The sequence below is a fragment of the Thamnophis elegans genome, chromosome 9 (assembly GCF_009769535.1).
Source record: "Thamnophis elegans isolate rThaEle1 chromosome 9, rThaEle1.pri, whole genome shotgun sequence".
Classification (NCBI taxonomy): Eukaryota; Metazoa; Chordata; class Lepidosauria; order Squamata; family Colubridae; genus Thamnophis; species Thamnophis elegans.
In genome coordinates this window covers 22,150,739-22,177,979 of record NC_045549.1, presented here as the reverse complement: position 1 = coordinate 22,177,979, position 27,241 = coordinate 22,150,739, and the positions used below count along the sequence as shown (strand labels likewise).

Genomic DNA, 27,241 nt, shown 5'->3' with positions numbered 1-27,241 from the left:
TCCTGACAGTTAGAAGAATTAATCAGTGGAACAGCTTGCCTCCAGAAGTTGTGAATGCTGCAACACTGGAAATTTTTAAGAAGATTTTGGATAACTATTTTTCTGAAACGGTATAGGATTTCCTGCCTAGGCAGGGGGTTGGACTATAAGACCTCCAAGGACCCTTCCAACTTTATTCTATTCTATTTTCTATTCTCTATTCTCTATGCTCTATTCTATTAATAAATAAAGCCATTGTTTGTAAATTGGCAGCTGACAAAAGGAGTGGAGACGCTATCTGAACCATCCCGCAAACTGGAGCATCATTAAGACTAAAAGATAACGAGCTGGAGTCCCAGGGATTTCCTGGCACTTCCTTGTTGCTTTCTGGTCAACGCGACAAAAGCGGCTCCCGCGCTGACAACCATCAAAAGGGCTCCCGTTTTGCAGGGTTTAAACCCAAGTACTCTTTCGACCAATCAGCATCCGCCTTCCCGTTTCTTCGTCCTTCTAAGGCCCGCCTTTTTAACTCTATCCCCACCGCCGCTTTTTTTTATTTTTTTTTTTAAAAAGGCAAATAATGCGAAATAGAAATGCATATATCGTCACTCATTTTTCACACTTTTACTCACAGGAATAAAAGCGACCGGAATCCGTGTAACATGGATTTCTCATCTAATAAGGATGAATTACATCCCTTTTCTTCCTTACCACCCCTCAAGAGCTTGGATGCATTCGCCCTTTGCGACACGGACCCTCTATGGAATAATGGTTCAGTCCGCCTTGGGAGGAAATGAGTCTTGCCTCGCCAACCGACCAATCGGAAGAGCCCGAGGACAAAATTCAAATACTGAAGCACAATTTAAAAAGATACGTCCTAAGAAGCCAGGCGAGATGATGGAAGAAGGCGGCGTTACCGTTTGTGTGCGAGTGCGGCCACTTATTGCCAGGTGGTTTTATTTTTGTTACTATGTTTAGATATGTAGATAACCAATTTCGTTGTATTTAAGTGCAATGACAATAAAGATTATACTTATATGGGTTGCCGCTGGTTGCCTTTTTATATTTGCTATTTCGGGGTCTTTGATCGTCAGTTTTGTAGCCCCGGTTTTCCTCCAATTCAGTGTAGCATTTGTAGGATTCTCCTTTCCGATTTTCCCTTTTAATATGGAACTTATGAAAGTAAGTTAAACGGAGAGGCAGAGAAGGAAGGAACGGACTTTATCAAATATATACAGGGAGGGGATAAAATGGTGGGGGGGGGCAGCATCTCCCTTCCAGAGGTCAGTATGGTGAAATATTTAATATTAACTATGATCTGGATGGTTTGAATTCAGGTCTGACCTATCTGTTCCATCTAGTTTTCCTGAAAATGCTTCTCTGTTTGAAATGCACCCATTATGGAGAAAATATATCTAGTTATTAAGAATCAGCACAGACTTGAATGGCCCCTAATCAATCTAAAGTGCACCAGAAGACTCCTAATTATTCCCATTTATAATTGGGTAAAACTGTGCACATTTCCTCATGTTAATTTACATCCCAACTAAAGAGTGTAGTGTGTATTTTCCAGAAGCGTTGATGTCAGAAATTACAAACTTTGTACCTGGGTGAGATCCACCAACTTTTAAAGCTCATTAAGGGGCATATCAAGTTTTAGGGGAAATGTTTCTCTTTATTCCTGAAGTCATAAACTGACTTGAAAACCTGGAATCGTTTTTTAAGGGAAAAGGAAGACCTGGATGAAAAAGGCCAAGTTTCATGGAAAAGTGAAGACTGCACAGTATCACAAACAGATGGAACCAGGTCATTTGTCTTTGGTAAGCCCTTGATAACTCCTGAAATGAGTATTTGTGTGGTTTTCAGCATGAGTATATGTAAAGTAATAGGAGAATTTACAAATGGAATGTCTTGATTAATTAAAAAAAGCCATATTAAATGTAGGAACTCACCCTCTTCATCTTTGTGCATTTTCTATGTGTGTAGCCAGGGGTGAGCTTCAACAAGTTTAGCAAGGGCTTTTCTTTCTCGCTGATGCCATTTTGGGCTGCTGCTTGCGGAGGCCTGCTGGAAACGGGACTTCTAAGGCAACACATGATGGGCAGATTGTGGTGCAAGGCCACTTTTCCTGGCTACAAACAAGGCCTCTGAAACCAGAGAGAGCACACTGCCCTGCTGAAAGTGGAAGGCATCTATTCCCGCAAGGAGACTGAATTCGACTTGGGGAAAAAATGTGCCTACGTCTACAAGGCCAAAAACAACACGGTGACTCCCAGGGGGGGGAAACCCAATCAGACCAGAGTCATTTGGGGGAAGGTGACCTGTGCCCACAGAAACAGCAGCATAGTGCGAGCCAAATCCCACTCCAACTTGCAAAAGCCGTTGGACACTGTATCGGAGTGATGCTGCATCCATCCAGAGTCTAAATGTACGCGGCAAAGAAAATTGAAAGTATATTTAAAAAAAAAAAAAAAGTTTAGCAAGGGGTTCTCTGCCCAGTTGCTGGGTGGGCGTGGCCTAGTCGGCTTCCTGCACCACAACTTTTGGAGACTTTCCTTGAGCCTCCAGGAAGGCACAAACAGTCTCCCCAGTCTCTGAAGGTAGGAAATGGGCCCGTTTCTAGCCTTCCTGAACTTCCGGTAGGCCCTTTTTTTTACCCTCCCCAAGCATCCATGCACTTACCTGCATTCAAAACGGGCCACCTAGGGACCGACTCCTGGGTGGGGTGGGCGGGGCTAGCCAGAAGTGGGATTTGGGGGCTCTCCGTACTGCACATAATCTTAGCTAGAGGTTCTCCCGAACCCCCAGCAGCCCACCCCTGTGTTGCAAACTGATTATTATTATTTGTAGGAGAAGCATTGAATATAATTCATTGTTTCAGTAATCTGTAACCCAATCTGTTTCTCTGGTGGCTAAAGGTGGCATATATGATGGGAAGATGCCACTCTTCTTTCTGTGCTCAGAACAATGACTCTTGTAAATGTATGGATGAATAATAATACTTCGACTTGTTAAGTTGTGTTGCATGCACTGCTATATCTTCTGCTGCTATTGTTCATGCTACATTCGATAATTAACTTTCATTTTTACCTCCAAGAAGTAACTGGTTTTTTGGCGGGATCTATTAGCCCTAAAAACCAGGAGACTATGAATCCTAGATTTGATTTTGGCACAAAGGTTTGGGTGCCACTGGCCTTTCTTAGCCCAATCCATCTCACAGTGTTGTCATTGTGGAGAAAAGAATGGTAGATAAGATAGGATCAGTAGGTTTGCCTACTGATGGCGAGACAAAAAGCTAATTAATAAAAAAGATGAGTTATTTTCCTTCTTGATGCTTAAACATCATAAGAGCCCTTCTTGGAAAATGGTAGATTTTTACAGAGACCATCATTTTGGTCAGAGGTCTTCAAACTTGGAAACTTTTAAGACTTGTGAACTTCAATTCCCAGAATTCTCAGTTGAAGTTCACAAGTCTTAAAGTTGCCACGTTTGGGGACCCCTGATTTTGGTGATACATATATCACTTTTCTCCTTGCTGGGCAACCTAGTTGTCTCTTGAGTTTTGCCAGTTAACATCATAACTTGCTATGATCATTGCTCTGTTCTCTTTTCAGCAAATATTTAAACTTACAAATGAGATTTTCTTATTTGTTCTTTAGGTTTTTATCTCTTGGATTTTCTGTTCTGAAACTGATTTCATTTTTCAGTAGTTCCTTTTCTGGACATTTTCAGATCATTTTTGTTGTTCTGTCTCTGGTGAATTTTCTTACATCTTCCTTTGTCCCCAGAAAAATGAATACAATGCATTTCCTAGGTTATATTCAGAATAAAAAATTGAATGTATAATAATTAAACATGACACTGTATGAAGGATAATGCTTGCATTTAGCATAAATCAAATAAACTATATTTGCTATAGCTAATACCTATCATACAGGTCATTCACAATTGTTGCTCAATATTGGCATACTACATCCTCAAGCAATTGGTTTTGGAAGGTTGAATGTGCAAAAGCTGCTTTGGCTTACAAAGTACTGATGGTCCTTGACTTACCATAGTTGAGCCCAAAATTTGTTTTTAAGGAAGACAATTAAGTGAGTTTTGCTCTATTTTATGATGTTCCTTAAAACAGTTGAGTAAATAGTTGCAGTTGTTAAGTTAGTAACACAGATGAATCTGGCTTCCCATTGACTTTCTTAGAAGATCACAAAAAGGGATCACATGACCCCAGGACACTGCAACTCTCTGTTCTGATGTAGGCTTCCTAAGAGCATGAAGCAAACTCCTTGTCCCGAGAAAAAACCCTTTTATTAATTTCCTGTGAATTCTGCTCGTTCACATCCAGCAAAGTGTCAAGGGAGGATTTATAGTCACAGTCCTTATCTGGCTTGGAGAGCTGACAGGCTGATATCTGCAAGGACTTGGCAAGGAGTCTCAGAGAGTCACAAACCAATTAAACGAACTAATTGTCTCCTGCAAACTCCACTCCCCTTTTGCTCCTCTTTTATTTCCTCTGGGAGGGCCATTCATCGTCCACCTGTGAGCTTACTCCCAAATCGACCTCTGTCCTTTAGGTGTTCCCTTCATCTGGCAACACTGCGCATGCGCACACTGGGAGCAGACTCCAGCTGTTCATCTGCCTCACTGATATCTGACTCTGAAGGCAGCTGATAACTGGCATATGGCTCTGGCCCCCTCTCTGCCTCCATACAGAGCCCTCTTCAGAGCCTTCCCCAGACTCCAGGGCTGGCCCATGTTCCTCCCCAACCTCCTCACTGTCTGAATCTGCTGCCAGCTCTGCTGGCCACTGGGAGGCCATAACACTGTCATAAATATGAGTCAGTCGTCTAGTGTCCATATTTTTGATCTTGTGACTGGGGGGTATGCTGCAACGGTTGTAAGTGTGAAAAATGGTCATGTCATTTTTTTTCCAGTGTCATTGTAACTTCAAATAGTCACTAAATGAAAGGTTGTAAATAGAAGAATGGCTGTATTAGACTGATGATTTTTCAGGGAACTGGGCACAGTGTCTACAAATTAATATATTTTTTTTTACTTTTTTTTTTTTTTTTGAAGATCGTGTGTTCCACTCTAACAACAGCACAAAGGAAGTCTACCAAGGTGTGGCTGCTCCTATTATCAAGTCGGCCGTTCAAGGATATAATGGTACTTTAAATAATAATAATTGGGCATATTTGTGCAGGTGGCTATTAATTTGAACTAATCATCCTGCTTATTTCTAGGGACTATTTTTGCTTATGGTCAGACCGCTTCAGGCAAAACGTACACAATATTGGGTACCAAAGATGGTCCAGGTATCTTAGCCATGGCAATTAATGATGTCTTCAATACGATCTGCAGAGTAAGTGATTCTACTGAGTGTTTATATTTCAGCTACCCAAGGCTTTTGCAGAAATGGAGATGACTGGTATTGAAACTGCAGATGAGTTCTTAGCTTCTTGCACCAGCATTTTTCAGGCTGTATGTCATGATTCCCATTCCAGAGACTACAAGAAAACGAATGGAGGGTTATCAGAGAGACCCCATTCCCTCTGGTTTTCCATCTCCATGCAAAAATATGCTGAGTTCAAAGCAGCTTTCCAGAGCCCATTGTAGAAGATGTGAATGTTCTTTCGATTTAACACTATCTTTTAAAGGCGTAATCTGGGAGGCTTCTGTGTAAAGGTCTGGCTATCTGACCCAATCCGCAGTGTGCATAGAGGATTAATGGGGAAGAGAAGAGTGGCTGCGGTATATCAAGGGGGCTGCCAGGGCCAAAAGCAAACTACAATATGCTCAGAACACTTATTGGGATGTGTGCTCATCTGCTCACAAAAAGTGAGCATAATAGCAATAGCAGACTTAACGTATTTGTCGCAGTATAAGATGCAGCGGAGTATAAGACGCACCATGATTTTGAAGAGATTTTTTTTTAAAAAAAGGTTTTGCACTCTACAGGCTTCGGGTTTTTTTGCAAAGGGGGGGGCATGCAGAGCTTTGGGAGGCTGGGGGCAGCCCATTTTTCACAAAAGGGGGGCATGCAGAGGCTTTGGAAGGCTTGTAGAGTGCTCCAGGGGGCAAAAACGGCCCTCTGCACATCCATTTTTGCAAAGGGAGCAGGGTTTTGGTAGGCCAAAAATGCGGTATTCAATATATAAGATGCACCCAGATTTTCACCCTCTTTTGGGGGGGGGGGAAAGGTGTGCCTTATAAACTTTAAACTTTAATAGAATTTGTATGCCGCCCACTCCCTAGGGACTCTGGGAGGCTCACAACAAGTAAAAAGCATTTAAAACATTTAAAATTACAGAATTAAAATCAACACAACATCCATTCCATCAAATGGGGCTGGAAATTAGTCAACAGCCCCAGGCCTGCCAGAACAGCCAGGTCTTGGTCACTTTACGGAAGGCCGGGAGAGTGGTGAGGGTCTGGATCTCTACAGGTAGCTCGTTCCACAAGGCCGGTGCAGCTACAGAGAAGGCCCTCCCTCGAAAAATATGGTACATACCACTTCACAGTGCTTTACAGCCCCCTCTAAGCGATTTACAGAGTCAGCACATTGCCCCCAACAATCTGGGTCCTCATTTTACTGACCTCTTTTACCGAAGATGAAAGACTGAGTCAATCTTGAGCCTGGTGATATTTGAACTGTTGACAGCCGGCAGTCAGTAGAAGTAGCCTACAGTACTGCACTTTACACTATGCCACCAAGGCTTATATATAGTGAACATATTGGAAGGCTAGATAAAGAAATTTGGAGTAAAATCATTGGCTTGCTTTCAGATGTAATTAGCCGTACCTGGAAAATAATTTTGCATGAGTGCCCACAATACAAGTTGTCCTTGACTTACAACCATAATTGGGACTGCTAAGCAAGGCAGTTAAGTGAGCTACCTATGATTTTGTGACCATTTTTTGCTGCAGTTGGTAAGCAAATATGGCTTCCCACGTTGACTTTGCTTGCTGGGAAAGTCACAGATAGTGATCATCTGACCCCATTTTAAACTGCCAATTGCCAAGAGCGGGATAATGATGACCCTGGGGATGCTGCGATGGTTATAAGTGTGAGAATAGTCATAAGTCATTTTGTTAAGGTAATTTTGAAAGGTCAAATCAAGGTGTCAGGGTTCCGATGGATACCCTAATTAAATCATGAGCCTTGAGCCAAGCTTCAAAAGAAATCCAGTTATACAGTCCAGAAATACAGGGATATCTGTATGCTTTTAAAATTCAAAATAACAGCTAAAAGCTTCTTTCACCAAGATTTTTAGTCGCATAGAAAGTGTAGAGTTTAAGTTCACTATCTAGGGGAGCATATTCTTGGGACTGTCACAAGTTGAGTTAAAAGCCTTTTTGACCACTTATGAAGAAGACCCTGTTATCAATGTATAAATTTATCTTTCTTTAGCCATGAGTCCTCTGCTGTTGGACTGTCATCATCACTGACAGATGACGATGTAATTAGAGTTGTAATCTAACAAATAAAACATGTCTGGGAATGCACATAGGAAAGATTTATGATTAATGGCATTGACAATACAAATGTATCTGTGGAACAAGGTATCTTGAAAAGTATTGATGAATGTAATATCTCATAATTTTTAGATTCCAGATAGGGAATTCCTGCTCCGTATATCCTACATGGAAATTCATAATGAAACTATACAAGACTTGCTATGCAGCAACAATAGGAAAAAGAAGTCACTGGTTGTTCGCGAAGACATCAATGTAAGTACATGAGGCTGGAGAAATCCACACCTCTAGTGCTGCCTCTCCAGCAAGCCTCCCCATGGCAGCCATTCCTTCACTAGTCTCAATTATTCTTGGTTGTTCCTGGGCTGACCAGGGTTTTTTGAAGGTTTTATTCATGGTTAAGTCAAAGTCAAACATTGACCCCAACTCTATATCAAGTACAAGGCACAATACTCACAACTGATAATGAATGTTGATTGGTATAATAATAATTGAATGTTTCTCTTCTAGAGGAATATCTATGTTGAAGATCTGAATGAAGAAGTTGTGGTTTCTCCAGAAGAGGTTATAAGCTGGCTGAAGAAAGGAGAAAGTAAGATTTGCTATTCATTAATGTTTTAAACGCATCAAGCATTATATGCAAATCTCAGAGTTCTAAATCCGTTAAAAGTCAAGCCTCCATGTCTGCAAATGAATACATACTATCTTCAATACACTTTTCTTTATTGTCTCCTCCCTACAGATGAATACTTCCCCATTCATACAACTTGTCTTTCTTGTCCATGTAGGCAACATGCTCACGTATGCTCACATATGCAGTTATAGCATTACATTTATTTATTGCTCCATAGTGGTTTAGAGCACTCTCTCGGCAGTTTACAGAGTTAGCATATTGCCCCCAACAATCTGCATCCTCATTTTACCAACCTCGGAAAGATGGAATTAATCTTGAGCCCGTCAGGATCGAACTCCAGAGTGTGGTCAGAGTTTGCCTGCAATACTGCATTCTAACTACTGCACCATCAGGGCTGCTATATAACTTTCTTTCTCCGTGCCTCAGGCACACATGCAAACATGTGCAAGCACATAGCAATGAAACCACTATGCTGAATTAAACATTTGTGGTACAGTACGTGTTAGCCCTTTCCTTGAAAATAAAAGATGAAGAGCTTGCTGTGCTGCTACCCCTGTTCACAGCTGGAGTGGGGGTGATCTTCTGTTATTTGGGGGGGGGGAGAAAGGGCTGCTGTAAGAGTTCCCAGAAAAGAGGCGCAAAATAACAAGAGTTGGAAGGAGCGTTGGAGGCTATGAAGGCATTCACTGGGAAAAGGGAACCAAGTGTGTTTATAGGCACCATCTGCTGAAGTCTATTTTATGGGAAACGAGAATAAGTCAGAAGAGAAAATCCAATATAAGAATAATCTGTATTTAAATGTTTCTTCTAAACAGAAAACAGGCACTACGGTGAGACAAAAATGAATGAAAGAAGCAGCCGCTCTCATACAATTTTTAGAATGGTAAGTGATTGCTAATTTTTGGATTCCTACCTTCATTTACTTTGTGCCACAGTGTATGGCAGCATCTGCCATGCAGCTACTAAATAAGCACATTATACAAAAGATTGAATGGCACATATCTTCCACCATATAGAGAATCATATCAATTGAGGCACTTCAGTTCTTAGTGACTCCTGTAGGACAAATGAGGCCACAGGTCTGTTGAAGAAAATCCTGACCTCAAGATTTGGGAATTTATGGTGATAAATATAATGCTCCCTTGGTGATTTTGAGGGCATGTTCTTTATTTTTATTTGACCAAACCATAAATCTTGTTCCCAAACAAATGGCTGTTTAGTTTTGCTTGAAAACTACACTGACAGAACAACCTTAATTCTAGAAAACAAGCTTGTTCAATTGATTGATAGCTCTCAAGATCAGAAAGTTATTTTGAGTTTGATTCTCTCTATGTAAAGCTTTCATCCATTGGTTCTGGTCCTATCACTCTGAAGAATCAATCCACATTCCTGCTGATACTATTTCTATCATATCTCCCCTTAGCCTCCTTCTTCAGACTTTGAATTGGGCTTTATCGTCTAACAATATTCAGGGAAGAATATATTACAAATAGCTTCATCCAGTTGTGGTGGGAGTGAATGCCTAGACAACACGGCTTTGGTGTCAGGCTAGGAAAGGTTGCCTCCTGTCCAGGAGTGGGTTCCTGAACTAGTTAATACCGGTTTGCTGCAGATGTGCGCACGCTTTGCTTGTGCGTGCGCATTTGACTAAAAATTGCCCTGCGCATGCGTAGAACCATGCCAGCAACGGCAGAAGACACCGGAGAACCGGTTCAGGGGTGTGTTAGGCCTGGGTCAATGCCAGTTCTGCGACCCAGGCCTGAATTCCACTACCAGTTCAGCCGAACCGTCAGCAACCCACCTCTGCTCCTGTCCCTTAAGGTAGGGGGAATTAACCTGGTACGCATGCTGCACTAAAATTAATGTGATGTGTGATTCCATTTAAATGTTTGTCTAGCTCTGTTTTGTAATGTATAAAGGTGTTTTTTAAATCTGGTTCATGATATTACCTTTTTTTAAAGATCATTGAAAGTAAAGAAAAGTATACTTCTGGCTCGAGCTATGAAGGAGCTGTAATGGTTTCCCATTTGGTGAGTTCTTTGTAAGATTGCATGGGTTATAATAAGTGGGATATGATAGTACACTGGTGTAACTTTATAAACATGAAGTGACAGTTATATTTTGATTTATACTAATAATCTAATCAATTTCACCTGAATCAGACAAAAGAAATTGGGACGGAGTACATGGAAAACCCCTCCCTAAGTCCCATCAACAGCTACTAGAACAAAGCAAGGTGGATAAAGGGTCCTGAAGCCCACCCACTCTTTATCATCTTTGGACCCAGATTTTGGGACTTCTGTCCCTTGGTGCCCGCCAGCCTAGTTGAGGATGTGGTTAAGTGCACATGGGTGAAACAGCAAATATATACATTGTAGCCAGTAAAAGTTTGCTATTATTTTAAATGGAGTATTCTAAACACCAGTTTGTGCTTTAGTGTTCGCTTGAAAGTGATTTGAGTGTGGCTATTTTCCAGCGCTGTGAATGTGTGAGCAAGTGACCATAAGCTGAACTTGGGATCATGTGTGTAACACTTGCTTTTATATATATATTGGTGCTTTCTGAATTTCAGTGAGTTTGAGTCATCAGTTCTAATGTTTAATTGTGCTCTTCAGCAAGTTTTACTGAAGGCAAAATTGTTCAAATAAAACTTAGCTTAACAAATTCCGTCTCAATTTTTCAGAATTTTGTAGATCTGGCAGGAAGTGAAAGAGCCAGTCAAACGGGGGCTGAAGGTATGTGTTTACTCTTCAGTGAAACTTTCTGTCTGTAATTCTGTAGTAACTTGTTCCTAATTTATTGCCTTAAGTAGACTGCATTCATGTCCTGCGATTTTCAAAGGCCCTCCTCAGACTGGCATACATTACAGTTCTCCCTTTATCTTCTCCACACTCTCTAAAGCAGGGTTGTCCAAACTTGGGAAGTTTAAAACTTGTGGACTTCAACTCCCAGAATTCCCCAGCCAGCTGTTACAAAGTTACAATGGCACTGAAAAAAAAGGACTTGTGACCATTTCTTACTTATGACACTTGCAGGATCCCCATGGTGATGTAATCAAAATTCAGACATTTGGCAACTGTCTCGTGTTTATGACGGTTGAGTGTCCTCGGGTGATGTGATCACCTTTTGCAAACTTCTGATAAGAAAAGTCAATGGGGAAGCCATATTTACTTGACAACCATGTTACTAATTTAACAACTGTGGCGATTCACATAAGAACTGTGACAAGAAAGGTTGTAAAGCAGGGCAAAATTCACTTAAGCAAATGTCTCTCAGTACCAGAAATTTTGGGCTCAATTGTCGTATATCAAGGACTACTTATAAATGTAGTAATGTGGGAATATGGAGATAACACATAATTGCCCGCTCCTAAATGAACAATACTTAATGAAGGGCTCATATTGATCATTAGGAACTGTAATGGTATATCTGCATAAAGTTAAATAGCCATTGTTGGCTAGAAATGTAAGAATAAAATCACAATATAGCTATTTTTAACCTGTGCTAGATTGTGTTTTTACTTCTGTAATCATTAAAGGTTAGATATCCTAAACTACCCTGTTTCCCCAAAAATAAGACCTCCCCGAATAATAAACCCTCTCGGACTTTTGAGTGCATGTGCTAAAATAAGCCCTCCCTGAAAATATTGCAACACAACAGCAGCCATGAGGTGACCACGCTCGTTGCCTCCTGCACCTCAAAAATAATAAGATCTCACCTAAAATAAGGCCAAGCGCTTATTTCAGGGGTCAAAAGAAAATAAAACCCTGTCTTATTTTGGGGGAAACACTATATTAATGCCCTGTTATCAGAATGAACAATTTTAAAAGGAAACTAGACAAATTTATGGAGTATAGGGCTGTGAATGACTTTCAGTTGTCGTGGCTGTGTCATCTTTATTGTTGAGGTCCATACTTCCCAGTTCCAGTTGTAGAAGAATCTGAATGGAGAATCGCATTCGCCCTTAGCTTGTGGGCTTTCAAAAGGATCCATTCAGTTACTTGTTTTGGTTTTTTTTTTAAATGCTGGATTGTGTAGACTGTGTATTTGATTCAGTACTTCCTATGACCTTAAAATGAGAACTGATTTATGATGCCGTAAATCCATAGAACAATAACTGAAATGATGTGTTTTATGTATGTGCTTAGGGATTCGACTTAAAGAAGGGTGTAATATTAACCGGAGCCTCTTCATCTTGGGCCAAGTTATCAAGAAACTTTGTGATGATCAGTCTGGGTAAGAAATAAATAATTCTTCTTTCAATTAGAGCATCAAAAGGTTGATGAATTCTGAATCTCTCTTTTTCCAACTTCAATTTTTTACATACATCTTTTCATATGTCTCATAGATAGTTTTATCATTGCACTGATTAGTGTTCTCACTTTGTCTAAAGATAATGAGTGGGCTGTTGAACCAATTTTCCCTTAGCCTCGTCCATAATATTTTGTTGTTTCTCTCATCTCTTTGCACCAGCGGCTTTATCAACTACAGGGACAGTAAGCTAACAAGAATTCTCCAGAACTCCTTGGGTGGAAATGCCAAGACTGTTATTATATGTACAATTACACCAGCATCATTGGAAGAGACTCTTAGCACACTCCAGGTAATTTCTAATGTTCTTGCTAAAAGGCTATGGATATGCACAAGCAGAAGAGTGCAAACAGCAGTTGTCACTTCAAAACTATATACTGTAGTTACTCTTCATATGTGTGTGTGTGTTTTATTTGTGCTGATAAATATATATATATATGTACACACACAAACACATGTATGTGGATAGATAGATTGATTGATTGATTGATTGATTGATTGATTGATTCTCATTCTCCCCGACTATTGTACTATGTGGAAAAGTGTGAGTATGTTCTACTTTTATTTTGTTGCATTTTTGTTTATCTTCCAACATCGGCCTCAGTACAAGTCGTTTTTGAAACTTTGTCAAAGTGTAGTGCTACTCCTTAGAGACAGATAGCTAAAAAGTATTATTTGGGGTATCAGAGCTCAGTGTAAAGGATTTATTCACACATAGACCTAAGAGTGGTACTGAGTAGGAATTTGTGGCCTTCCAGGTCGGTCTATGTTTCCCTGAAGATAAGACCTCCTGAGATAATAAGCCCAATCGGGCTTTTGAACACATGCACTAAAATAAGCCCTCCCCGAAAATATTGCAACATAGCAGCAGCCATGTGGTGACCACGCTCGCCGCCTCCTGCATCTCAAAAATAATAAGACCTCCCTGAAAATAAGGCCAAATACTTATTTCGGGGATCAAAAGAAAATAAAACCTGTCTTATTTTTGGGGAAACAGATAATGAATTATTGGCTGATCTATTTCTCAATTTTGTTTACCCAAAGTGCTATCCGAGAGGGAGGAAACACTTTTCATAAAGAAAGAAATATACAGGGATATCCAATAAGAATAAGAATAGTATGTTTTCAGTTTATGAATGTAATCAAACAAGATTTTTTTAAAAAATATACTGATTTTTATTATATTACGGCCTTCTCTACATATTTTGTCTCTTCTAGTTTGCCAGTACAGCTAAAAAGATGAAGAATACCCCGAAAGTCAATGAAGTTCTTGATGATGATGCTCTTCTAAAGAGATACCGTAATGAAATAGAAGAATTGAAACGCCAACTGGAAGAAGTAAGTTGCCTAGTCTAAATGGATTGGGTGGGTCATTTTCCAGCCCAACAGGCCAAATCCATCAGAGAGCATGCACTGTTCTAAAAACTCATTAATTGTCTGCCCAATTTCTTGAATGGTGCATATCACAAACTTACAAACTTTGAACATTGCCTTCCAAGAGAATCAATGATTCATTATGAATGTTTAGATGCTACCTACATTTCAGCTGAATCTGGCAAAAGTCTTAGGACAAATTGAAAAACTGGGAAAAAAATACATCTAGGATAGGAGCAGGAGTAAAATCTGAACAGAAATTTTAAGAACCAGTGAAGAAGCTGGACAGTTACTTAGTAGAACTCCAAAACGTCTGGACTCCTGACAGCCACAAGGGAAGCTTCTTATTACATTTTAGTAATCTGTAGCTAACTCTTTTTATTTCTCCTCTAGTGACTTTAATTTTTTTTATTTATTTAAAGTCACTAGTAATTTTTCCTCTTTGTTGGGGACACTGGGAAGCAGGAAAGTATTGATCCACTCAAATTTGTCTTGACTTACTAAGTGACTGATCTTTCTATGATCTCCATCTGAAGAAGTCAAAAATATTCTCTTTTTCCTTGGACATCCTGCCATAGATAATGTTTCCTAGTCTACCTTTTCAGAGATTGTATGAGTACTGTATTTTTCAGAGTATAAGATGCACCTTAGTTTTTGGGGAGGAAAATGAGAAGAAGAAAAATCCTGCCTCTGCCTACCAGGATTCATGGTATTCAGCTGGCTAACTTCCTGCCAGTGTGTGAGAGTTCATAACTTGGTCAGCCAATGAATAGGAACAGCAACTAATTCAGCCAATGAGGGTTATTTGGACTCTGAAACAGTATTTGCTGTGTGAGCAACAAGGAGACAGGAAGGAGCCTGGCTTAGCTGAGAACTGAAAGTGAAGCTGCTTGTGTTTTGCTTGTATTTACTGCTACCTTGGAAAACCTGCTTTTGCTATTGTATTGTATATTATTATTATTATTTTGAATCCTGCTGAATCAGTTACTTGTGTGTACTTTCTGAATGTGATTGCTGCTACAAACTGACCAGCCAGATCAGCTTTAGTGCTTATTGCAGCCTGATTCAGCACAGATCAGACTGCCGAAATACCCCCAATCAGCTGTTCCAGGTTGCAGGGATTGCCACGGACCATCGCTGCCTCCATGCCTCATATTTTTGAGGGGGTGTGTGCTACATTCAGTGTATAAGACACCCAAATTTTCACCCTCTTTTTTGGGGGGGGGCGGGGGGAGTTAAGTCTTATAGTCCGAAAAATATGGTAAGTTACATCCTGTAATGTAAATGTTAATGTTCAAATGCTTCATGTTTATTTCCTTGCAGAACCAAAATTTCCATTTGATAAGCAGGTATCTTGGTATCTTCTGTTTTAGGTTTCGTCGTATTCCCAAACCAAAGATCAGTTAGCACAACTCTTGGAAGAGAAGAATTCCGTTCAGAATGAGCAGCAAGACAGGATAAGAGCACTCACTGAGATGTTGGTGACTTCATCCTCTTTTTTGCGAGAACGGGAGCGAAAGGTAAGTATAAAGATTAAATCTTGAAGAAAGTTAGAAAGCATTGCTTGTTTTGTTTTGGAATTGTTATTTTTGGGAGGATGGGAAACATTTTTGTAAACATAAAGAACCCTCATTCTCTTAGCCCAGAGGTCAGCAACCTGAGGCCCTGGAGCCACATGTAGCTCTTTCATCCCTCTGCTGCGGCTCCCTGTCGCCACTTGGCTCCACAATTGATAGGGCTTTCGATTAGGACAGGTAGAGGAAAAAGGACACCACGCTAGGAGGAGACTCTATGGTGGGAGAACCGGACTTCCGGTCAGCTTCAGAATTGAACGGTGGGCTTCCAGTTAGGACCTTTATGGCTCTTTGAGTATTTAAGGTTGCCGACCACGGTCTTAGCCTTTCAGAAGGCCATTAAGATTTAGATTTTTACCCAGACGCTGAAATGCAGTATGTCTGGAGTAAGTTTTTGGACATCCCAAGGGGTAATGAAGAAGGCAGGTTTTGTTTAGATTTTAGTAGTAATGGCTTTTATTTTTGTGATGATACAAGAAATATGAAAAATCTCAAAACCAATAGCATGTCTTAAATTCTAGATCTTTTAAATTCTAATAATGCCACCAATGTAAGTTCAGGGTAAATCAAAAATTGATACATAAAACATGATATATATTTTTAAGGCACAGTTGATCTAGACCGGTGTGTCAAACCCGATTTCATTGAGGGCCACATCAATGACCGGGGGGGAGGGGGGCGGGAGAGTGGGGGGGTTGCTTTTAGTTTCTTTTATTAGCCCTCTTCCAGCACAAATGGAGCTTGTGTGAGTTTGGATTCAGCCCGCGGGCCTTGAGTTTGACATCCCTTTCTCATCTTGGTGATAGATTGAATAGTTGCAGTTGTATGAAATGGTATTTTCGTGGTTTTGCAACTGTTTGAGAAAACAGTAAAGACTTGTCTTCTGCTGTCTTCATATAAACAGTCTTCAGTTGACAATTCTTGTTTGTCAGAACTCTTACCTGTTTCTCAAGCTTATACTAATAGCATATATCACAAAACTTTAGCATTGCTTGTCGGGCTGCTCTGTATTAAGACTTTTGTTGTTATTGCGAAGTTGTGTCCAATCCATCACAACCCCCTGGACAACATTCCTCCAGGCCTTCCTGTCCTCTACCATCATCCAGAGTCCATTTAAGCTCAAGCTGACTGCTTCAGTGACTCCATCCAGCCACCTCATTCTCTGTTGTCCCCTTCTTCTTTTGCCCTCAATCTTTCCCAGCATTAGGCTCTTCTCCAATGAGTCCTTCCTTCTCATTAGGTGGCCAAAGTATTTGAGTTTCATCTTCAGGATCTGGCCTTCTAAGAGCAGTCAGGGTTGATCTCCTCTAGGACTGAATTAGTGGGTCATAATGTCAGGTGCTGTTACATTTACATCTGCTCTACTCCTTCCCTGTCAAAGATTTTTCAAAATCAACATTGCCTATATTTTTGCCACTAACAGTTTCTGCTAGAGTTCCTGACTCTATGGAGAACAAAGTTTAAGTCCTTTTATTTATCATAGGTATAATGTAATCTATCATATCAAGTCCTTTCTCAGATCGATACAAGTGTATTAAGACTTCATGTCCCAGAATTCCTCAGTCCGTATGCTGGCTAAGAAATTCCAACCATGTTTGAAGTGTGGAAAAGCTTGGCCAACATATTATGTATGTGTGTGCTTATTTTTATTTTATTCTTAATTTAAGGATAAAAAGAAGAGGCGTGTGACCTGGGCCCCCGGGGCTTTAAGCCAAGATGGGGGAATCCCTTTCCTGGAAGACATTCCTGGAAGAGCTAAGCGCTTCAAAAGTTCTTTGCCTTGTGTGACAGAGATGGAAGAATGTAAGTTCTTTTCCTAAGAAAATGTTTCAATTGACTCCTAAATCTGAAAAGGAATATACCAGTTAATTGTGGCTTGTAGCAAATCAAGACTTGTCATTCGTAAAAAATTGCTAATAGTAAATGCCATCATATGGCTCTTTAGAAGGTGTGCTTAACATACATGTTATTTGTCTGATACTGTTGATGTCAGAGTTCCAAATAGCATCCAAAAGTAAATCAGAGTCCAAGGTAAAGTATTGTTCAAAGTTCCAATTTATTAAGAGAGCCATGTTGGCACATCTGGGAAAACCTGAATCTGAAATCTTCCCAGTTTCCAACTCAATTGAAAGTTCAAGATCTTGCCCCACACCCACAAATCCATCACATGGACCAATCTTCCACTGCCATGCTGGAAGCTTCCACCCATCCAATTCTGGTCAGGTGCAGAGACAAAGGATGACCTTGGTTTTCTAGAAAGAATTTTGTTATGGCTACATACCATCTAACTCCGTACAATCCCCCCTCCCATTTTCCCACAATAGAAAATGCGTAGTAGAATAATAGAAATTGTGGCAGGCCTAAGATCCACAAGAAAATATGGCTGCAGACCTGACAGTTGAATTTTGTTATATATGAGATGGACTGTGAAGAGTGACATTCCAGCCTTAAACTACAGGTGGTCCTCCTTTAACAATCATTTATTCAGTTACTGTACTTATAGGAGGTTGTTACAACCAGACCATGTACTTATGGCCATTGCAACATCTCCACAGTCACATGATCATGATTTGCGACCTTCCTTGCTGGCTTCCTACAAACAGTTGTTTGGGAAAGCAGCAGGAAGTTGGAAGTTGAGGTCAAGTGTGGTCTTCACTTAACCACCTGGGTAGTCTTCACTCAACAGCAACTGTGGGGCTTCCAGAACTGCTGTCACTGAGCAGCACAGTCACACTGCTTTTGACTTACCGTATTTTTCGGAGTATAAGACGCACCAGAGTATAACACGCACCAAGATTTTGAAGAGGCAATTTTTTAAAAAAAATGTTTTTGCCCCTGCAGACCTTGCAAAAACAGGTCCATTTTTTGTCCAAAACAGGGCATGCATAGCCTTTAGAAGGCTTATAGAGTGCTGCTGGGGGCTGGGGGGCAATAATGAGCAAAAAAAACAGCCCATTTTTTGCTTATTTTTGCCCTCCCCACCCCCCCAAGAGCATTCTGGAAGCTTCCTAAAGGCTATGCACCACGTATTTCACAGAATTTCCATTTAATTTTATATGCTTCGGGGTTGGGGGTGTTTTTATTTTTTTTCCTTTTACAAGTTTTTTTATTTTCATATAAATATCCATAAGTATACCATTACATCTTAGCAAGCACTATTACGTATTATCCAATATTATATTATATCTATTCCTCTTATCATCCACCCACAACTCCTCTCATTTGCTCTTCTACTTTCCATACACCATATTATACCCTATTCCACCGCAGCCCTACCTTCTCTCCCTCTCTCCTCCTCCCTACCTCCTTCCTTCCTTTTAAGTGTATACATATATAATAATTCCATTATTGTTCCCCTGGTTCGGGGTGTTTTTAATTTTTAGCTGTATCCTCGGACGTCTCCGACTATGAAGATCCACCCAGTGTTATGCCTGAGGAGGAATGGATCCCGGGATCGAAAATAAGCTTTGTAAGTATTGGGGGCCGATTAAAAAAACATGCAGAATTTGCAGAGGGGGTTGGATATATTGTTGAACCATTTTTTCCAATGCAATGGGCAAACATTCCTCAGTGGGTTGTAGAATTGCACATTAAGGGGAAATACAGCTTATCAAAAATTCTTCCCCAATGCCTCTGTTTTATGCCAGCAGTGTCTTGATCTGCCTGTAAGGGAACAGGTTCTCTTTTCTTATTATCTTTATTCCTAACTAGATCTATATTATTACAAATCCAATAAAATAAATGTTATTTGCATATTATTATGTGTTAAAAAAGAGTTTTTCTTCCAGCTGAGAACATAATTTGATGATGAAGCAGAATGGTTTTAAACAACAATCCCTTTTAAGTTTCCTTACATTTGATATTTTGCAAAGTAGAAGAATGTTTGTTGCCCACTGAAATGTCTTTTGTTCTAGACTTCTAGGAGAGAGTCGATTCAGCTTTGCCAAAGCCTCTTGGAAGAAAGGGTGAGTCATTTTTGTAGATTGCAGGATATTCAACCAGAGGTTATGGGTAAAAGATGTAATTTCCTCCATTCCTTTCTTGGTTAGGATAATGCCGTCACTGAACAGCAAACTATAAAAGCAAAATTTGATAGTGTGTGCTTGGAGAAAGAACAGCTGACCTATGAACTCACAGAGCTGCATGAGAAAATATCAACCCATGAGTTTATGGCCCTTGAGAAACAGGCTTCTGAAGAGCAGGAGGTGAGAAAAAAGGAGAGTTTGCAAATGAAACATTTGTATGCAAATGAAACATTTCCATAAGCTTTAAAGACTTTCATTGTGAAGTGCAAACAGACTAAATGCCACTGCAGTTCTTTCAAAACATGTAAAGTTGTAAGGATTTTTTCCCCAACTATTTTATACAGGTAATCCTCGAGTTATGATAGTTCACTTATTGACCGTTTGAAATTACATGATAACACCCCCTGAGTATTTTACAACACAGCCCCTAAATTACGAATGGTGCAGCACCACAGCAATAATTCACACTCATGTACGACTGCAGAGGCACTGCTTATTCACCCTGCTTATTCTCCCCACCTGGCTCGCCACAATTACTCCCCACCCCACCCCAATCCTGCCGTGTCGGACTCACTTACCTTGCAAAGATCACCGTTCTCTCTTTTGCGGTTTCTTTGAGAATGGGACAATTTTGCTTCCACTTATCCGAAAAATGCTTTTTGCACACCAAGAGTAAAATATTCGGGGGGGGGGGGGATTATCTCATGTGACTTCAGACCCCCATTCTCTGCGAAAGCAGATGGGTGCCTGAAGTCACACGAGATTACGGCCCCCAGAAGCTTCCAGTCTCCATGCAAAACGTTTGCAAGCCGACTTCCAATGTATCCCAATTGTTTAGGACTTCAGTTCCAACACATCTGAAGACAGTGCTGGATAAGAAATCTGGGAGTGAAAATGTTATCCTGGAGGACATAGATTAGGGCAAAGTGTTTGAGGCACATGGCACTATAACCTTGCGCAGCATCTTGCCCAACGATCATCTGGGAATAATGCGTTTTCTCTTTCAATGTCCATTATGAAAGGAAGATGGGACATAAATGCACTAATTTTAATGGGATATAAATTACTGAAGTAGAATTAAACTTGTTGTGTCCAACCATGAAATATTAATTTTGCAACCAAGGCATTCTACTTTGAAAGACTGAGAAGTAATAACAATTACTGGATTTACACGCCTTACAAAGCTAAGCTTTGCTTTTGACTGTATACATAATATATTGAGCCATGGTTCCACAACCAACCACAATGATTACGTTTGAGATGAGCCAAAACATGGCTTATTTGATTTTAGCTTAGTGTTATATATAAACCAAGTCATCATTGCACAGTGCCATGTACAAATCTAGCCACTCTAATACTGAAGTTGAAATTTTGTTTCCTAGAATTTTTCTCCGGGTTAAGATATGCAAAAATATTATTTCCTGCAGTAACAACTAGATCAGGGGCGTCAAACTCAAAGCCGGCAGGCTGGATCCGGCCTGCAAGATGTTTAAATCTGGCCCATGGTGCCGGTCTGGAAATACCAAAGGACCGGCCTCGGGCTTCTGTGCGGCGCTTTTTGGTGGGTAGAGTGTTGCTTGAAGCCAAAAACAGGCCACATGGGGCCTCCAGCGGCCTGTTTTTGGTCGGAAGGCTGCTGCAGGAGGCCATGGAGGCAAAAAAGGAGGCATCGCAGGTGATTTTGGCCAGCAAAGTGCTGCAGAGGCAGCCATCCTGTGTCTCCCACCCTCACCCCGCCAGCCCTCAGAGGAGCACTACAATGCTGATCTGGCCCTCGAAGAAATCCAGTTTGACATCCCTGAACTAGATGCTTATCTAAAATTGAATGGTTCTAACAGAATCTTTTAATGCAAAGGCTGCTTATCTTTCTTATGGTGATGGCAGGTAAACTAAACCAATGGGTGCTTCATAACTGCTTTGCTATTTGCTTCACTTGCTCCACAGATGCAACTAATGCATGAAATTACCAACTTAAAGGCTATAATTTCAAATGCAGAAATATACAATCAAGACCTTCAGGTGAGCTGGTGGTGATTGACGGGCTTCTCTATATTTTTTTTTAAATAAAATGGTGATATGAATGAGGGTGATTCCTTTGTATTTAGTATAGCATGTACTCAATGTGTTTGAGGTACACCTTTTTGTTTGTTTTATAGCAAGAAATAAACTCAAAAGACATGCAATGCAAGAAACAGGAGGAAAGAATCACAGCGTTGGAAGAGCACAATAAGAAACTTAAAAGCCTTGTAGAAGAGTTTAAAAAAGACAAAAATGATTCAACCATTTTAGTAGTAAGTCTGAAACATCTTAATTAATTGTGTATTTAGTAAGTGAACCATGAAAAGCATAAAAGGTAAAGGTTCCCCCTAACACATATGTGCTAGTCATTCCAGACTCTAGGAGGCGGTGCTAATCTCTGTTTCAAAACTGAAGAGTCAGCTCTGTCCAAAAACATCTCCGTGGTCACGTGACTAGCATGACTAAATGCCGAAGGCGCACTGTTACCTTCCCACCAAAGATGGTTCCTATTTTTTTACTTGCATTTTCACATGCTTTCAAACTGATAGGTTGGCAGAAGCTGGGGCAAGTAACGGGAGCTCATTCCATTACATGGCGCTAGGGATTCGAACTGCCAACCTTCTGATTGACAAGCTCAGCATCTTAGTCACTGAGCCACCACATCCCTCTCATGAAAAGCATATTTTTGTGTACTTGATTCCTTTGTTATTAGTTGAAGTTCTTATAAATAGCTACATAGAATAGTAGTTACTTTAGACTATCACATAGAGCAGGGGTGTCAAACTCGGGGCCCGAGTGCTGGATGCATCACTCACTGGCCATGGCCACCCCCAGTTGAGCGAATGGGGGGGGGGGAGTCTCATGATATGACATGTGATGACAACGTGACGCTGCAAGTTTGACACCCCTGAAGTAAATTTATCAAGTTTTCTAGGCAAAGCAAATAAGTTGTAGAAGTTACAAAAGTTGAAATAAGTTGTTAATAAGAGGTCTTGTCAGTTGATGTATTTTCACAATTTCCAGTGAGTGATTGGAGAATGAATTATATTTCCATATGGCTAAACCATGTCCGAAGGTTTGGTTTGCTACATGGAGAGAGAGAGATGCAAATTCTCATCGTGTTATTATCACATTGGCCTGATTCACAAGGAGGGAGAATTTTAAGCTATAATATGATTTCTTTGGTTCGGGTTTAACATATTGTGTGAAGCTAGCAAATTGTTTCTTATTTAACAAAACTTGATTATAATAAATCAAATTTGTTATCATGTCTAAACCCAATCACATAGAAACTTGTACTGCATTCATTGTCCATTTAGCAGTCTTGGGACAATTTGATAAATACAATTAGTCCTCAACTTACAAACACAGTTGAGGTTGATGTTTCTGTTCCTAAGTGAGACATTTATTAAGTGAATTTTGCCCCATGTTACAACCTATCTTGTCACAGTTGTTAAGTGAATCGCTGCAGGTGTTAAATTAATGACCCAATTGTTAAATGAATCTGGCTTCCCCACTGGCTTTGCTTCTTAGAAAGGGTACAAAAGGTGATCATATGACCCTAGGACATTGACAAGCATCTGATTTTTGATCACATGAGTATGGGGATGCAGTAATAGCCATAATTATGAAAAACAGTGATGAGTCAGTTTTTTCAGTGCCATTATAACTTTGGTCACTAAATGAACTGTTGTAAGTTGAGGACTACCTATACACAAATTTTCTATAAATCAGTGTGATTTTTTTTCATATAAATATAATAGCATGGGTTAGCATATTATTATGGCTGAGGATGCATTTCTAAAGTGATTTCAATTTTCAGAGCTATAGAAGTGATCATAATTTCTCCAAGGAGTGAACATTTTTGCTGATATTTTTGTCCTGTTTTGTGATAACCGAAGCAGCAAAATAGAGCCAGTAAAGGATAATACTGTGGTGTCAAACTCATGGCCCATGAGCTGGATGCATCATGTGAATTTAAGAATTTAAAAACAATCAACAGCCACACAATTCGAGCGGGGACGGGAACTCGTCAGCCCCAGGCCTGTCGGAACAGCCAGGTTTTAAGGGCTTTGCGGAAAGCCTAAAGGGTGGTGAGGGTCCGAATCTCCACGGGGAGCTCGTTCCAGAGGGCCGGAGCAGCCACAGAGAAGGCCCTCCTCCGGGTGGTAGACAATCGGCATTGGCCGGTAGATGGAATTCGGAGGAGGCCTAGTCTGTGGGATCTAATAGGTCTGTTGGAGGTAATTGGCAGCAGGCGGTCTCTCAAGTACCCAGGTCCAATACCATGAAGGGCTTTATAAGTGACGACTAGCACCTTGAAGCATATCCGGAGACCAATAGGCAGCCAGTGCAGCTCGTGGAGGATAGGTGTAACGTGGGTGTACCGGGGTGCACCCACAATTGCTCGCTGCATTCTGGACAAGCTGAAGTCTCCAAATGCTCTTCAACTCATGGCCAATGGGCTGGATGCATCATGTGCTGGCCATGCCCCCGCACCAATTTAGCAAAGAGGGGAAGATGCAATATGTCACGTGATAACTCAAGTTTGACACCCCTGGTATATAGGCTTTACCTCTGTTTTTTTTAATTGAAATTCATCATGATGTGGCGATTGCGAAAATAAATTTATGAATCATCTGTTTTAACTTTACTGACCACAACCCATCAACCATACCAAAAAAAAAAATAGTTTTCATTTTTCCTTGATAGAACATTTATCTCTGCTTAAACCACACTATCACAATCTTCATGCTTGCAGCAAACTCCAAGGAAAAACCGGGACGAAGTGCAAGAGTTAAAGCAGTCCCTCAGAGATGCTGAAGCAGTTGCCCTGGATGCTAAGAAAGAATCTGCATTCCTCCAAAGTGAAAATGTAACATTGAAAGAAAAAATGGTAAGAAAATAAAAATTAACTGATGAAAATCTGTTCTATTTAAAACAAGGCTAGTCGACCTTTTTATACCTACCGCCCACTTTTGTATTTCTGTTAGTAGTAACATTTTCTAACCGCCCACCGGTTCCACAGTAATGGTGATTTATAAAGTAGGGAAGTAACTTTACTTTATAAAATTTATAAAGCAGAGTTACAGCAAATCCCTACCACACACCATGAAAGATAGAACGCCCACTAGTGGGCGGTAGGGACCAGTTTGACTACCACTGATTAAAAAAAAAACTTTAAAAACTCTAGAACATGTTTGTTTGTAAAATAGTTATTAGTTTCTCATTAGAAGACTGTTATGTAAATGGTAAGCGAAATGATAAAAAACTTGAGGCATCTTTTCCCAGGATCCGACGTGCATTCAGAAGAAGATAACATTAAGGAGCCTACCACAATAGAGATTTAAGTTTAAGATTGTAGATTATGTTGCTTATAATTCCTAGAATGAATCTAGTGACAATTCGGAGGGGGGGGGTGTGAGGCAATGCTGCCTAAGATGGTTTTCTTGTAAGCCAGAAAGCGGAAATCACAGAGCAAACTGTGTTTGTTGTACATTGACAATTTGTACTTGGATGTTCATACTATACTAACCAATGGTCGGCTGCTGCCGGTTCAGAACCGGTAGTTCTGAGCACCGGCTGGCCCTGCCCCGATGCTATCTGGTCCTAGATATTTCATTTTCCGGCTCGCTCGCCCTGCCCCACAACCCAGCTGATTTGTGCATCTCACATGTTCTACTAACCATGGCTGACCTACCAGTTGTGCAAGAAACCTTCCCCATCGGAAAAGCCTTGTTTTAGGTGTTGCGCACACAAAGCGTGTGTGTGTGAAGCATGCGTGCATGAAACATGCGTGTGCAAAGTGCGGGCGTAAAGCGTGCATGCACTCACATTTTTGGTGAACCGATTGTTAAAGTATGTGCATCCCACCTCTGATGCTAACTCATTCCCATATAGAACCAGCTCTCAGATACTTGCAATCAAATTGAAAAAGATCTTGGAAGCTACAAGACCCAATTAGAAAGAGGAAAAGCCAACTATAAAAAAATGCAGTCTGATCTCCAGAAAGAGCTACAGTATTACATGCAAGAAAATGCAAAGCTGACATCACTGGTGGAAGTTAACAATTCAAAAGGTATTCCTTTGTCCTTGATGAAGCCCTAAATGCTGAGAAAAAGTTTTATAACTTAAAGTCAGTAGAATGCTGGTAGGAATACTAGGAGTTGTAATTCTAATATATGTGGGTTGGGAAAGGCTGCATTAAATTAAATCTGCAGTGTTTCAGGAAGGCTTTTGAGAAGTCAGAATGGGAAGGTGTCTTATTTTTTTCTGTCATGTTGCTTTATTTTAATTTTTTTTAGGTTTTGCTTATTTTTTTTATGTGGCTTGGTTTGTTTTTATTTCTTGTGCACAGTTTGAGCCTCCTCCCCCTTTCCAAATTGAGATAGTGAAGGAGATATCTTAGCCATTTATAATAAAACCATCAAAAGGTTTTGTAGAATTTTAAAGCTTATCAAATATACTTTAGGTTTTTATTTACCTCATAGGCATTTAATGAGACGTTTAATTTAGTTGCAGGATCTCTTTTAACTATTGCAGCTACAATGAAAAATATACTGAGTTATTTTTCCTCTTAAAATGGGTTGCCTGGAATCCAATTGGTAGTTGCCTTTCCTATATTTAAGAAAAAGGATATAACTGCTGCTCGGGAGTTTCAAAGTTAAAGATTGTTCTGAAAATCAGAAGTCATATCAGTAGAATATGGAGAAAGGAAACTGCATAACTAAAAAAAGGAACAGAGAGGAAATAAACCAAACTGTATGAGCAGCAAAGTTTTATTTTTTAGGGGTGTAAGGAAGAGTGGCTTTTGTTGTTATGTCACTGTTTTTCTGTTTCTGTCAGCAATGTCATTTGCAAAACTCGGGATATAAATTACTCTGCATTTTAACAAGAAATTTCACCCTACCTAAAATGTATAAAAATAAGAACTGGGACTGTAGCTCAAAGATATACAGTATTCTTTATGTATAGTCCAAGATTTAATCTCCAGTATTTATAAGTAAGACAGCAAAAGTTGATGAAAACCAAAGAACCGTTGATGATATGGACTCCCCATGATGTAGCTTCCTATGTATAGAGCAATCCAGTCAACATAGCACAGTTGTCATTCATTTCTGTGATACGTTTTGCCCTCTCTTTTCCAGACTTGCTACCATATATGGAGTTGGAAGGGAAAATGGAGGATTTAAAAAATCAGCTTAATAAAGCCTTGGACGAGAACGTGGATTTAAAGGAAAAGTTGGCTGGTTTATCAGAAGTAAACTGTGGATCAGATCTTGAAATCTTACATAAAGAAGTAAATAATATTGCATGAATCACTGGAAATTATTCAATACCATTTTATATAGCAATACTTACATTTTCAAGTGAAATGTTTTCTCTTTTCAGAATAAATTTTATTTTCTTCACTGTTTCCTAAAACAGACTTCTAGCACTAGTGATCTATTTCAGCATTGTAAACAATTTTATTGACCTTTAGCAGAAAGTCAATGATTAGTTGCAAGGGCTTTACACAGTGACTTTGGAACATGCTCCTAGCAAAATAAATAGTTGTTTCTTGGGGTAGCTTCCAAATCAGTTACCCAATCCTGAAAAAGAGGCAGCTACTTTATTGATTCAAAGCGAAATCACAGTGTATTTTGTTGTTTTAACTTCCAGTTTCCTTCATATTTAGAGAATGGAATTTTGGGTATTAGACTGTTAAAATTGGGGAATACAGAATTTGTTAGAAGATAGGGTTGATTGGCAAAGTGTGATAAGCAGTAATAGACTTCAGCTAAGAAAATAGAGCAAGTCCCTACAAGATTTCTTTTTAAGACTTAAAGCAAGATTACGATAATCTTTTG

The 27,241-nt window shown here is 40.0% G+C and overlaps 1 protein-coding gene and 1 pseudogene across 1 annotated transcript in view; both read left to right on the top strand.

Moving 5' to 3' along the window:
- Positions 1-869: 869 nt before the first annotated feature.
- Positions 870-27,241, top strand: part of CENPE (centromere protein E) — a 65,495-nt gene continuing 39,123 nt past the window's right edge. The window contains exons 1-21 of the mRNA XM_032224355.1: positions 870-929; positions 1,705-1,799; positions 5,056-5,145; positions 5,223-5,341; positions 7,588-7,710; positions 7,966-8,047; positions 8,905-8,972; positions 10,051-10,119; positions 10,773-10,824; positions 12,238-12,325; positions 12,563-12,692; positions 13,619-13,738; positions 15,148-15,294; positions 17,016-17,166; positions 18,732-18,817; positions 19,398-19,553; positions 21,276-21,404; positions 21,530-21,664; positions 24,154-24,288; positions 25,293-25,470; positions 26,540-26,691. Of these exons, the coding sequence (XP_032080246.1) occupies positions 874-929; positions 1,705-1,799; positions 5,056-5,145; positions 5,223-5,341; positions 7,588-7,710; positions 7,966-8,047; positions 8,905-8,972; positions 10,051-10,119; positions 10,773-10,824; positions 12,238-12,325; positions 12,563-12,692; positions 13,619-13,738; positions 15,148-15,294; positions 17,016-17,166; positions 18,732-18,817; positions 19,398-19,553; positions 21,276-21,404; positions 21,530-21,664; positions 24,154-24,288; positions 25,293-25,470; positions 26,540-26,691 (2,361 nt within the window). The 5' untranslated portion in view covers positions 870-873. The remainder of the gene's footprint in view (positions 930-1,704; positions 1,800-5,055; positions 5,146-5,222; positions 5,342-7,587; positions 7,711-7,965; positions 8,048-8,904; positions 8,973-10,050; positions 10,120-10,772; positions 10,825-12,237; positions 12,326-12,562; positions 12,693-13,618; positions 13,739-15,147; positions 15,295-17,015; positions 17,167-18,731; positions 18,818-19,397; positions 19,554-21,275; positions 21,405-21,529; positions 21,665-24,153; positions 24,289-25,292; positions 25,471-26,539; positions 26,692-27,241) is intronic.
- Positions 2,074-2,405, top strand: LOC116513120 (annotated as a pseudogene).